Raw genomic sequence first — 14,613 nt, 5'->3', positions numbered from 1 at the left:
GTGAAGTGTCTGAATACAGAGACTGAGACTCAGAACAGTGGTTATGGAAAAGTGCCAAACGTCTGTGACTCAAGGGGGAAAAAAAAAGAAGACAACACTGAAAATAATACATTAAGAGAACTGGTAACTTAGTTTGTGTCTTGAAATTAAAAAGTGTAATTAATTATTGTGACCGAGCGAGTTGGCGCAGTGGTTAGCACTCTGGACTCACATTCGGGAGGACGACGGTTCAGTCCCGCGTCCGGCCAACCTGATTTAGGTTTTCCGTGATTTCCCTAAATCGCTCCAGGCAAATGCCGGGATGGTTCCTCTGAAAGGGCACGGCCGGCTTCCTTCCCCGTCCTTCCCTAATCCGATGAGACCGATGACCTCGATGTTTGGTCTCTTCCTCCAAATAACCCAACCCAATTATTGTGAAGAAATCTGGGTAGACGAAGAGAGCTTTAGTATCAGCAGATGAGTCGTTATAATAGGTAGTATAATCATGGTGATATGTAGACTGTGCAGAACGTGTCTGTGTGAGGAAGGCTTTCAGGACTCTGCCCTCAAGGTGAGATCGTATACTAGCATCAGCAAGCTGAAAGGGCCGACAAAAGATGAAAGTCACAGTGATGTCCAGCCCATCTATCCCTGCAAGCAAGGTTGTTTTGATGACCCATTTTTGGAATGAATTTGACAGACTAGAGGAACACTGCACACCTTGAGGTACACATTCACCAGTGCGTCAAATCCACACCTCTGCATAGACATTGGCGACTTTATGCCCTAAGCCACCTTATGGTGGGGAGTGGTGATTTGGGGGGGGGGGGGCATACTTATAATGTCCCTGTTTTATTTGCGAATGGTGCTGGGAAGAATGACTGCCGGTAAACCTCTGTACGAGATGTAATTTCTCTACATGGAAGTAAGTAATACTTTTTCCCATCCATCTATTGATGTAACACCTCAGAATTTCAACATTAAACCTCTCCGTGATGTACTACAACTGTTTTGTGAAGTGTGCCCCTAGTTTGTTGAGCATCTCCATAATGCATTCGCGCCGACTAAATGATAGCGCGACAAAACTTGCTGCAGTTCGTTGGATCTTTTCTCTGTCTCCAATTATCCAAACCGATAAGTGTCCCAGACCGATGAACTCCGGCTGGACAGGCCTCGGAAGGTCCAACGGTACCGACCGACCGCCGTGCCATCCTCAACGGTAGGCGTCACCGGATGCGCGTATTGAATCTAGTAGGTCCTCATTTTGCCTCACAAGGGCTGAGTGCACCTCGTTTGCCAACAGCGCTCGGCAGACCAGAACGGTCACTCATCCAAGTGCCAGTGAAACCCAACAACGCTAAACTCCGGTAAATGGAAATGCCGTGTGGCTAGGTCCTCCCGTCGGGTAGACCGTTCGCGTGGTGCAAGTCTTTCGAGCTGACGCCACTTCGGCGACTTGCGTGTCGATGGGGGTGAAATGATGATGATAAGGACAGCACAACACCCAATACCTGAGCGGAGAAAATCTTCGACCCAGCCGGGAATCGAACCCGGGCCGTTAGGCATGGCATTCCGTCGCGCTGACCACTCAGCTACCAGGGGCGGATTAAACTCCGGTGAGGTGATGAGAATCGATGTTACCACTGCGATATGGCCGTTGGTTCCAGACAGATGAGCGGTACTCAATAATCGGTTGAACTTGAGTTTTTTGTCCACTTCTTTACTCGGTCAATTGCATTTCCTTACTATTCCATCGATGAGTTTCAAGTACCTACTTTCCCTTCAATTTATTTCAAAAAAATGGTTCAAATGGCTCTGAGCACTATGGTACTTAACTGCTAAGGTCATCAGTGCCCTAGAACTTAGAACTACTAAAACCTAACTAACCTAAGGACTTCACACACATCCATGCCCTAGGCAGGATTCGAACCTGCGACCGTAGCGGTCGCGCGGTTCCAGACTGTAGCGCCTAGAACCGCTCGGCCGCTCCGGGCGGCCAATTTGTTTCACTTTGGTCACTTCACTTCAGATCGCTACAGATAATTACTCCCAAGTTTTTTACCGTGGTTACTGTTTCCAGTTATTTGTCGCCAGTAATGTAATCGAATGTATTGGCATTCTGCGTCTATTTGTACGCAATATCCAATGTTTATTTACGTACAGTGCTGTTACAAATGATTGAGGCGATTTCATAAATTCATTGTAGCTACGTTGATCGACATATTGTCACAAAATTCAACACTCATACAGAAAAGCTCAAACTTCTGTATTGCTCCAGCCACACTTCAGATTTCTGCCACAACAACGCAGTGGTGAGCAGTTAGGCAAGATGGCGTCAGGCACCAAGAAAGCGTATGTTGTGCTTGAAATGTATTCGCATTAGCCTACCGTAACAGTGCAACGATACTTCGAAGATCCACCAGCTGCGAACTGCATTCGGCGATGGTATGCACAGTTTAAAGCTTCAGGATGCCTCTACAAGGGGAAAACGGTTGATGGCGTGCGGGCGAATCTTGCACGTAGCTCACAGAAGTTTACGAAGAGAGTAAGCAGCGAGTCGAACATGTCACAATCGACCGTTTGGAAGATCTGAAGGAAACGACAGAAGCTAAAGCCTTACCACTTGTAATTGCTACTATCCCTGACTTGTTGTTGTTGTTGTTGTTGTTGTGGTCTTCAGTCCTGAGACTGGTTTGATGCAGCTCTCCATGCTACTCTATCCTGTGCAAGCTTTTTCATCTCCCAGTACCTACTGCAACCTACATCCTTCTGAATCTGCTTAGTGTATTAACTACAAAATGTACCAATCTGGGGAAGGGGGGGGGGGGGGGTGGGAGAATCTGCACGCGCTACTTGCAGCACATGTTTACAGTCCCTTTCTCTTCTGCGAAAAGGCCGTTACAGGGCAGGTGTATCTGGACGTGCTGGAAAATTGCCTCGTGCCACAATTGGAGACCAACAGTGAGGAATTCATCTACCAACAGATTGGCGCTCCACCCCACTTCCACCATTATATTTGTGAATTCTTAAGCAGGAAATTGAGAAACTCTCCCGACATAATCCCTTGCGATTTTTTTTGTGGGTATGAAAGATTTTGTGTTTACACCTCATCTACCAACAAATCTACCAGAATTGCGAACTCGCAGCGACAGTACTTTTGGTTGGAGCCTGCTGCGCCGAACGTGGGAAGAACTTAATTATCGACGTAATTTGCAGAAACAGTAAAGGGCTTAAATGGAGCAGTTGTAAGATGCTCAGAAGTTTTTGAGTTTTTCTATGTGTGTGCAAAGCCCTGTGACAATGTGTCAAATAATACAGCTACAGAAAATCTGTGGAATCGCAAGAATCATTTATGATAACCTTGTATTTGTTCAACTGGAAGTCCCTGCTCCGACCGTCAATCCTCCGCAGTTATTTCTACGTTACACTACTATCTTTTGGTGCTGCAATCTTCATACCGACAACGTCGTCCGCAATTAACCATACGGATCTTGCGGCGTTATCCACTAGATCATTAATATGTGTTATAAACATATGTTTCTCTTGGTACTTCTGAAATTACAACTGTCGGGAGAAACATGTTGAGTTCTGTCTCTTAGAAAACCATGAATCCATTCACAAATATGATCCGATACTCGATCAGATCGCATTTTGTCCACTAAACCTTAGCGCGGAACTCTATTGATTGCCTTCTGGATAAGCCAAGGAACACGACAGCAACATGACTGCTTTGTCAACGGCGCTCCGGATTTCATGGACGGACAGGGTGAGCTCAGTTCCTCAATCGCAAGGTCTCCACGTACAGATTCCATGTTAATTTTTATAGAAGAGTTTCTCATTTTTCTAAAACGTCTTAGTCCATAACTATAAAACATGTCCCATAATTATGCCACAGACTGACGTCAGCAGTGTAGGCCTAAAATGATATACGTATGTCTGACGACCTTTCTTTGAAATGAGAATTACCTGCTTTCCTGTTGCTTGGTATCTTGAATTGCTCCAACAATCCACAACCTCCAACAACCCACAAGAAATTGCTGCTAGAAGGGGAACAGATCTACGCGGCGTAGCAATGTCGGTAGACCGAATTCGGTATTTCGATCTTCTCTGTCATGCTAAATTTCGATGCCAGTATGATCATGAGCGACTGAATAGATGATTTCGATTCGCTTACTTACTTTATGTAAGAGCAAAAAATCTTAGGATTCTTTGTCAAATTTCTCCCCAGCATTAGACAATATGAACACAGCATTCTGAGGAGAGATGAAAACCTCCGTCTGTGTGTTTGAAGACATTGGTTCACACACAAACAGGAAGTAACCTGTTGAGAGAGACAGACAGGAAGCGAGTCGGGAGTTTCCCTATTAAAAGAATGTCTCCACCTAATGCTTTATTTGAGGCTGCAAGATCAAAGGAGGTTGACTCGAGTCTGTGGTCGGTGGTATTTAGAATCTTGATCTATAATTAGGTCATTGGGCGGTTTTTGAACTCCATGGCGGCGCCTGGATGACAGACACATGCGTGCAGTGGACTCCAGATGGCGGCTACTATAACGAACTTCATTCCATTGCTCGGTGCTTACAGTTATTGCGTTGTTGGAAGCATGGGTTAGGGGTGCAGACGTGAGCTCTACCCAGGTGGGGGAGCCATCTCTCCCACAAACAGATTAAATAAAGAATATGCATTAATATATTACTGACCATGATTTGCATTTCGTGTCATGAGGTCCTTCCCCTCCAGCACAGAGTGAGTCTTTTTGCCACCGATTTCTTTCTGGAGTGTGGTGAGGGAGGGGAGGAGGGGTAGGGGGACATCCTCTGGTTATGGCACTGTGCACCAGCTGAGTCGATTCCTGCTCATAAAGGTGGGCAAACACACGAAAATTTTCGAACAAGATAACACATTCAATCCGCATCTTTGGAATTACGTTATTAGTGCATGTAGTTGCTGGACAAGGTAATACTTACACCAACAAGTCTGCACCGATTGAGTGATTTTCCTGTCAATTTTTTACTGTACATAATGTTACGGACAATCAAATAATTTAATATCAGAGATGGTAAAATAATCTATATTAAACTGAGTGAAAGTTCAAATCCGCCTTAGCTGTTTATAGTGCTCTCCCGTGTATGACGACCGGTTTCATACCCTGGAGGTATATCTTCAGGCCATATAAAACTAATACCTCATGTGCCCCGAACGTTTCACCCCATCTCTAGACGCCTGTGCATTGGAGGTTAGAGCAGTGGTTTTCTTATAGGTGGCAGAGGAAAACATTTCAGAGGCACCGCCGCTCAGAAAAGACACGAAGAAGCCTCGTCGAGTGGCACGAAGGGCATGAATGAAACCACTGCTTCCCTTGGGGCGTTGATTCCCACACATTCCGATGCCGAAAACAACAGCTAGCAGTGTGAAGAGCAATAGAAATACTTCTTTGACAACCTCAGCTACTGTTGACGCCCTGGACGATTCACCCCTTCTCTCAGGTCACCGTGGGGCTGCAACTCTGCTGAACATGATCTGACCTCTTTGGAGTGTACCTACCGTAAATTTTCCTCTGTTATACAAGGTAGAACCACTAGAGACCTTTCAAAACCATTCGGCGAAATTGGAACGTGATCCGAAGCAGCAAAGGAAACATATGTTCTCTCAGTCCTCCTGTTTCGCGCCATCCTGTGGCGTGATCACCGACGGGATGTGAGAGGATGCGACATTGACGCACGCGTGAATGAATAGAATGGCAAAGGGTCCCTCTAACACACTCAGTTCGGCAACAACCTCGATGCCACCCTCTCACCTTTGTTGGGCACTTTAAAAACGTCCGTATACGGAGACAGCCATTCACTGATTCCGAGGCGCTGGTGTGACGGGCAACGATGTCGACACAACACAGCTGGGCGGCGCTACGTCGCTGAACTGGCACCTTCTCGGTGTATGCGAAACCTAAGCGGAGTCGAAACGGTTGCACATCCCTGCGGCACGTAACCATTGGTGACTCTGTTGCAGGGACATTTTGAAAGTGCTCAACAGAGATGCACGGGTGTCGCCGAACTAGGTTTTCTTTAGAGGGAGCGTTTGCCGGTTTATTTACGCACGTATTAATCCCGCACTACCCCGTGATCGTGCCAGAGGAGGGCGCGAAGCGGGAGGACTGAAGAAGCTTAAACGCCCTTTGCTGCTTCGGATCACATTCAAATTTCGTCGAATGGTTTCGAACGGTCCCTAGTAGCTCCAAACTGTATAGACAATCGCACTACACTCCAAAGGGATCAGATCTCGTTCAGTGGGGCTGCAGCTCTACGTGTCCTTAGAAAAGGGTTAAATCTTCTGGGGGTGTCAAGAACGTCGCTCTGCACATTGCACTGCAGACTGTAATTTTCGACCGCGAAATGTCTGGGAATCAACTCTCCGAGGGCAGGGCTGGTTTCGTTGACGACCTGTGTGCACTGCAGACTGTAGTTTTCGACCGCGAAATGTCTGGGAATCAACTCTCCGAGGGCAGGGCTGGTTTCGTTGACGACCTGTGTGCCACTTCCTGAGGCCTTTTCGTGTCGCTTCTGAGCGCTTCTGAGTGTTTTCCTAGGTCAACCAAAAATTTAAAAAAAGTTTCGCGTGATTTCAAAGTTGGGTGCTGCGGTCCTGGCATCCATCATAGGGGCATCGAAAGAAGGGGTGACATGTGGTGAGGAGGTGATATGCAACCTTCCCATCGTGTAACACGTCCACGGTGGCACTGGGCAGAATTGTTGTGAAACTGGATGCCACCTTACAGCTCAGGTGAGCTTCTGCGCTCTGATCTTTCTGTCGCCGAGACAGAGGGTAATGTCGCATGGGGCCACAGTTTCACACCGTTTCAGAGGAAGGTTTTAAGCACCTTTGAGCCCAATTTCAAACCTCGCGTCGCACTAGGAGCCAATGACACCAATGACAGGGTTTCGAAAAAGTGAACCGCTAATTGTATTCCATGGTGTATATTACTAAACACTATCCTGGGACCCGATAGCGGTTGCAGTGTAGGGGCAACATAAATTCGATCTTCAGTATTCTGCGTAATTTTTAAAAATTTGTAATGCTGTCGTAATCTACTCATTAAAGGGTATAATATTATTTTAAAAGTGTAATACAACAAGGCAAGTATTACAGTTAGAAACTTTCTCGTATGTTTTGAGATGTCATAACTGACGACGCGCAAGAACCCGTATTTCGTTCATCCAGTATTTGAGAATTAGCGCACTTCCCGACTTCCAGTAAACTATACACATAATTTCAAATATTTATGAAACTTCTTCTAGCTGACATGCCCACAATATGATGAAAGGAAAAAAATGTATCGCTTACTATATTTTCGCTGTTCATGTAGTCAAATTTGAGCAACTTCTTTACTACCTACCCTATTCACAACGCGCTTTTGATACGGGTTTCACGTAAGTCACTGAATGTACGTGCAAAATTATATCATTGTGCGATGTATACAGTAGTTCAGGAGGTATGGCTTAGTAAGCATTAAGATCCGTTAATAAATTGGTTTTGCTTAAAATGGAGTGCAGCTTCACAGACTATACTCATCTATTGTTTCATAATGAGAGCACTTAACGTCTTCGAACAGATTTTAAGCGTAATTTCAAACCTTTCCTAAAGTCTCCTTCGCTTACACGCTTCGAGGCAAATATATAACACGTTTAACTTATTTGTGAAGTAATAAGACGGCTGAAGCTGTTTTCTGCATGGGGGATTCAGTTCTTTAAAGAATCGAGCGTTTGATGGTTTGATAATATTGCGAGACTAGAGTCTGCGGTTTCAGATTTGTGGCCCGGCTCGAGGCCAGAATGTCACGTTAAGACAAAGTCGAGTAGCAAAAAAGTGTATGTTTCGTTGGCTCCTTCATGTTCCGCTTTGACTGGGAATACAAAAAGAAAAGTTTGCCAGTTAACGATGTACTGCACACAAACCGATCCTTTACCCCCAGTGTGGAATGTGGAAGGCTGCTTTATTCATTTTCACAAGAAGAAAAACAGTACTGTCCCTATGTAATACTATCTTACCCGATTAATTTTATCTTTCTGACTAGTGCCTGTTCGTTTTTTAAAAAATGTCACCAAGAGTATGACAGAAAATAATTCCAAAAGCGCTTTTCCGCACAACTTTCTGCACTGTACAAACATTACAGGGAAGGATTAGGTATGAAATAAGAAACCACCATTAAAATACTCCCAAATTAAAAAAACACAATTATTACCATAATTACGTAACTCTTTCATAATAATGACAGATAGAGGAGGGAGAGAGAGAGAGAGAGAGAGAGAGAGAGAGAGAGAGAGAGAGAGAGAGATAGTTAGTTTTCATTACATTTTCAAGATTAACAGTCAACGCAGGTATCTATACATTTATTATAATTGTTCCTTTTCTTGAAATTCGCTGATGAATCCCCGCAAAAAGTATTGTTCGTTATCTCGCATATGTTCTTTTTTAACTATAATGTTTATTTCACTGATCTACATTGAGGTAACACTTTCTGTTTCTGATTACACTCTGCTCTCTCAGTTTCCACTTCTTTTGCCAACATAAGGCGTCTCAAGAATGTCTGTTTACACATGATTTGGCCACAGCGAGTCACGTAGTGTTCATGGAAAAACACCGCTTATCAGAACCTCGTCGTAGTCTTTTGTGGGGAACCATAACTTGTTAAAAAATATACACTGAAGGAAAAGAGGAATGACAGCACCAACGAGGGGTCGTGCAACATAAACGAAAGAAGATAGGCGAGTTTCTGTATCTGAAAGATGATATCTATTCAGATTTCGTGCTGGTCGCATGAGAGTAGTGCTAGTAGCGCCACTATGAGCATGCAAATAGGGTTTGCTTTAAACACATGATGTAGCGGTAGTGAGCGGTAGCTACCTTTGAGATTGGATGTGGTGAGTTGACCAACAGCAAGAATGTCTTCAAGGCGACAAAGACGTCACTATCACACTTCACCGAATTTCAACGAGGTCATGTAATTGGGCTACGAGAAGCTGGATGTTCCTTCTGTGATACTGCTGCAAGACTTGGCAGTAATGTAGCCACTGTACATGATTGTTGGCAGCGGTAGTCAGGAGAACATACGCTCGCAGAAGTACCGGGCTCCGGGCAGCCACGTGCAGCTACCGAAAGGGAAGATCATCGTGTTGGGCGTATGACTCTGGTGCATCGAACTTCATCTGCAGCAGCAGTCTGAGAGCAGTTGGCACCACAGCGACACAACGAACTGTTACAAATCGCTTACTTCACGGACAGCTCCGAGCCAGACGCCTTGTAGAGTGTGTTCCACTGACCCCAAGCAACCGCCGTATGGGACTGACGTGGCGTCAAGCGAGAGCTCATTGGAGGCAGGGTGGAGGACTGGAGGTCTGTTGTGTTTTCTAATGAAAGCAGGTTCTGGTCAGTGCCGGTGATGGTCGCGTGTTGGTTAGAAGGTGAATAGCTGCTTGCGGTCTGGGGCACAGTTTCGTATGACAGCAGGAGCACTCTTGTGGTTATCCCACGCACCCTGACTGCAAAACTGTACGTCAGTCTGGTGATTTGTTCTGTCGTGCTGCCATTCGTGAGCAGCATTCCAGGAGTTTTTTCTCACGATACCGCCCGCCCACATACCATTGTTCTAACCCAACATGCTCTACCCAAAGTGTCGACATATTGCCTCGGCCTGCTCCATCACCAGATCGGTCTCCAATCGAGCATATATGGGACTTCGTCTGACGATAACTCCAGCGTCATCCACGAACAGCATTAGCCGTCCCTATACTGTCCGACCAAGTGCGACAGACATGGAAGTGCAGCCCACAAACTGACATCCGGCACCCGTACAACAAAATGCGTGCACTTACGCCTGGTTGCATTCAACATTCTGGCGGTTACACCGGTTATTAATGTACCAACATTTCACATTTGCAATGGCTTGTCTCGTGTGTTCATTAACCTGTGATCTTGCAATATTGATCACTTACGTATATTACGTGGACGAATCTATTCCCGCAGTTTCATTATTCTACATTAATTATTTTTTGGTGTTGTGATTTTTTTTCGTCAGTGTGTATGTAGAGGGTGACTCAGCTGCCCCTACCGTTGTCGTTTTGTACAACCCACAATATTAACTGCTGGGCGCGAGATTTTCATATTCTCTCGCTCGTTAGTCCTGCAGAAAAGATGAACAAAATCTTTTTGTAGGAAACTTAATGTAGTTAAATTTAGTACTGGTGAACGTTTTAGTTATAGCCATAGTTTTCGAATTATTCGAGAAAACCGTACAAAAGAGACCTTCGAATGCACCCATACTTCCACACTCGGCCCCCATTGGCCAGTACTTCTAGTAGGTTGTTCATTGCACTCTCTCCTACCACTGTGACTGCACAAATTATTTCCCACATTCTACATTTTTTGGTCTTCATTAAGAGGTTTTATTCCAGCAACTGCTTAGTCGAGCACTTACAAATTGTAAAATTGGCATTTGTGTAAATTTCACCCAAATATTTTGTGAATTTTAAAAGCATAAAATAAAACAATTACGTCGTTTTATTCTTTAGGCCTTCTGACTACGAAACTACTGTACTTGTAAGGGTTAAGTTTGGGTTGAAGTGTGAGCGTAATTAATTTTAGCATAATTACCCTCACAGGCACGTTTAAATTACTAGTGTTAAGAACGGTAGCCGACCATGCTCATGGAGTAACAGCCCACACAATAGAGACAAAAAAAAAATTCGAATTCTGGGAATAGCTCGTGTGGCCGGAAATTTTTTTCGGTGGTAGGAGGGAGTGCCGCATACCAGAAACACTGACTGGTGAAGGATGAGTGTGGGGGTGGACTTGTGTTTGAAGGACACTTTTGTACGTTTCCTCGAATAAGTCGAAAACCGTTGTCCCCAGCGAAAAGGTATCCAATAAAAAACTGAACTCCATTATATTTCCTACAAAAAGGTCCTGCTCATTTTTTTGTGTTTAGGACTAATAGTTTGCGTGTAGAGGGCGAGAGAAAATGAAAATCTTGTGCGTGGCTTATGAAGGCCAAACATAACGTTGCAGGTTGCATAAAACGACAGCGTTCGGGGCAGCTGAATCATCTTGTATATTAAAACGAAATGTGAGCGAATTCCACTGGTCTTTAACTATTCAGTGTGCACTGAGATGATGATAATGGTGTCTTCATAATTACTATTTTCATTTTCTATACACAGGAACATAACTGAACTTTTATTTCTTCACATCTTTTTATTATCATAATTCATTGAAAACTTTCTCAGAAACAATTTTTGTGGGATTTAATTTACTGCAAACAAGAGTCGCTACTCAGGAAAGCAGTAAAAAGTCACAAGTAGTAGACTAATTGATTGTTTTTTGATTGCAGATCTCCTGATTGAAATGTTGGGCGTACTGGCCAGTTACAGTATTACTGTTAAAGAACTGAAGCTGCTGTTTGGTGCAATGAAGGCTGTGAACGGAAAATGGGTAAGCTGAATTGATCTATGTCATGTGAGAAAGTGATCAAAAATGAATATATCTGTGACGCTGAAGGGTTCAAATCTGACCCGCAAAATTGAATCCATGCATTGAAGGCTCTGACTTCGTTGGTTGTTATCGACTGTCGTGTTGGTGTATTCTTGTTTATAACTGATTAATGGAACACCTACTCTCATGAAATATGTCAGCAATATTATGACTGACCTTTTCTTCCTGTTGTTATCTGGATGAACTTGCTTGCTTGCTAATCTGTTCAGCAGTTCTTCCACAAACCCTACAAACCAACCATCCGTGGTATCCCGTTCACCCAACTAAGCCACAAGTTTCCGAACACTGATGAATTCTACCGATGGATGTTTTAAAGTTAGTGCGCAGATAGCTGCGGGGTCACATCGCAGCCGATCACATCGCCCGAACGTACAGACTGCAGACGTCGGTCAGTGAAATTCAAATCAGGTTGTTTTCTTCGGTCGAATCGAGCACTGTTCTCAAACACGAAGTACAGCCTCTGAGAAAGTGATAAGTTTGGTGCGAGAAGTAGTAGTTTGCGGCATTCTGAGGATGAAAAATAATTACATTCGGGATATAGCTTGGAATATGTGGAATGAAATCGCAGCTTAATAGGGAACAACGAGTAGGCAAAATCTTTATCGGAAATTTCAGGCGTAAATTATAACCTCAAAAACTAATTTATTCAAGTGAGAAGGGTGTCGTATCTTACACTTACAGTTACTTTTTTCGGTTGTGTGGGAGCGAGCATTTGCTGTCTACGGATTATTGTTGTTATTACTATTATTTACTGGCGTTTTTATGCCAGTAGGATGGCAATTGTTACATGAATTAGTTTGCAAATGTGGTATATGAGTTTCCATTTCTCTGTGCTTTAGCTGTTCACAGTTTCCTATTCTGAAACTCAAGTTTATCTTTCACACGTGTGCCGAACGACAGTCGTTGAAGATTAATTCACATATCATGTTTATTTTGCTGAATTTATCTGAAGTTGTACAAGGTGCTGTAATCTTGCTTTTCAATGCCACCACGTATGTAATTGTTTCCCTCTTCGTCTTACATATGCTCGTAAAACTTGTCTGGTTCTTTCAATAACTGAAGAAAGTGTACAGTACTCTCCACGTTCTTTTCCCAATCCATATAGTTCATTCGTTTAATAACACAGCCTAAATGCAGCACTTATCTGCAGTCGCAGAAGCATTGCGGCATCCGTCTTGCCCAAGGAGGTTAAAATACATTCTAACCTTCTCGGTCGAGTAGTTTATAATCTTACGTAACCTCCTTACCCTGCGCCGAAAACGGAAGAAAGAGACCGGACGCACTGTGAGCAACCTGTCGGCCGACGTTACGAGGCGACCACTGGTGACCATGTGTGGTGGCCGTGCTACTGTGACTGTGATGCTTACTTGCTACTGTGACTGTGATGCTTACTTAGGTGCTTACCGTGTCGGCAGCTCTTCCACTGTTGGCGATTCGTTCCTGTTGATCGTTGCCAGTCGGGTGGTAGTATACAAAGGCAATGAGAATCTTGAATTGACTTACTTAGGCAGGAGAGTTCATTGCTTTTATTGACCTGGCTGTTATAGACTGTAACGTTGGTTGCTGGTTTTCGTATGTATTTCCTGTATTGTGTGTTTCTCTGAATGTGATAGGATTTCTTGAGATATTGTAGCGTATTTCAGTGTCATAGCCCCGTAGTAGGGTAGGAGTAGGAATTAAACTCCATGCAAAAGAAATAAAAACTTTGAGGCTCCTCGATGACATTGTAATTCTGTCAGAGACAGCAAAGGTTTTGGAAGAGCAGCTGAACGGAATGGACAGTATCTTGAAAGGAGGGTATAAGATGAACATCAACAAAAGCAAAACGAGAATAATGGAATGTAGTCGGATTAAATCGGGTGATGCTGAGGGAATTAGATTAGGAAATGAGAAACTTAAAGTAGTAGATGAGTTTTGCTATTTGGGCAGCAAAATAACTGATGATGGTCGAAGTAGAGAGGATATAAAATGTAGACTGGCAATGGCAAGAAAATGTTCCTGAAGATTTAGATTTAAGTGTCAGGAAGTCGTTTCTGAAAGTATTTGTATGGAGTGTAGCCATATATGGAATTGAAACGTGGACGATAAATAGTTTAGACAAGACGAGAATAGAAGCTTTTGAAACGTGGTGCTACAGAAGAATGCTGAAGATTAGATGGGTAGATCACATAACTAATGAGGAGGTATTGAATAGAATTGGGGAGAAGAGAAATTTGTGGCACAACTTGACTAAAAGAAGGAATCGGTTGGTCGGACATATTCTGAGGCATCAAGGGATCACTAATTTGGTATTGGAGGGCAGCGTGGAATGTAAAAATCGAAGAGGGAGACCAAGAGATGAATACTCTAAACAGATTCAGAAGGATCAAGGTTGCAGTAGGTACTGGGAGATGAAGCAGCTTGCACAGGATAGAGTAGCATGGAGAGCTGCATCAAACCAGTCTCTAGACTGAAGACCGCAACAACAAAAGTGCCGTTGTGAGCTGGCGAAGCCAAAGAATATGCCAGGAGTAGGGTTGCCGTATTTAGCGGGGACCTCGTCGAGACACACTGCTGTGGGGGTGTAGAAATTAAATAAAAAATTTATTCACTACAATTATTTTTATTTAGAACACAATTATATGGTACTTCTTGCGGTAGAAGCAGTTAGTACATCATTTTTTTCGGAAGACTTCATCTTTTTCAGCAAGTCTACATATCTATAGAACTTCATGCAAGTCATTACTGTAACATAGATTCCACAGTCCCTGGCAGCAGTGGAGTTCTTTCGTCAGTCCACTGGGCCGGCATCAGCGAGAATACCCTTTCCACGGTGAAGTTGTATGCGGGAATAGAAAACAAATACTCTCATAATTTTAGCAGTTGGCATTGACGTTCAGGATTTTCGTTTTCCTTAAGATACACTACTGGCTATTAAAATTGTTACACCACGAAGATGACGTGCTACAGACGCGAAATTTAACCGACAGGAAGAAGATGCTGTGATATGCAAATGATTAACTTTTCAGAACATTCACACAAGGTTGGCGCCGGTGGCGACACCTACAACGTGCTGACATGAGGAAAGTTTCCAACCGATTTCTCATACACAAA

General features: G+C 43.8%; 1 protein-coding gene across 1 annotated transcript in view; it reads left to right on the top strand.

Moving 5' to 3' along the window:
- Nucleotides 1–14,613, top strand: part of LOC124804992 (neurobeachin) — a 1,009,542-nt gene that overhangs the window by 14,374 nt on the left and 980,555 nt on the right. Inside the window, exon 2 of the mRNA XM_047265386.1 lies at nt 11,360–11,460. Coding sequence (XP_047121342.1) covers nt 11,374–11,460 — 87 coding nt within the window. The 5' untranslated portion in view covers nt 11,360–11,373. The remainder of the gene's footprint in view (nt 1–11,359; nt 11,461–14,613) is intronic.

Source organism: Schistocerca piceifrons, chromosome 7, assembly GCF_021461385.2.
Source record: "Schistocerca piceifrons isolate TAMUIC-IGC-003096 chromosome 7, iqSchPice1.1, whole genome shotgun sequence".
Lineage (NCBI taxonomy): Eukaryota > Metazoa > Arthropoda > Insecta > Orthoptera > Acrididae > Schistocerca > Schistocerca piceifrons.
This window is presented reverse-complemented; position numbering and strand designations above follow the sequence as displayed.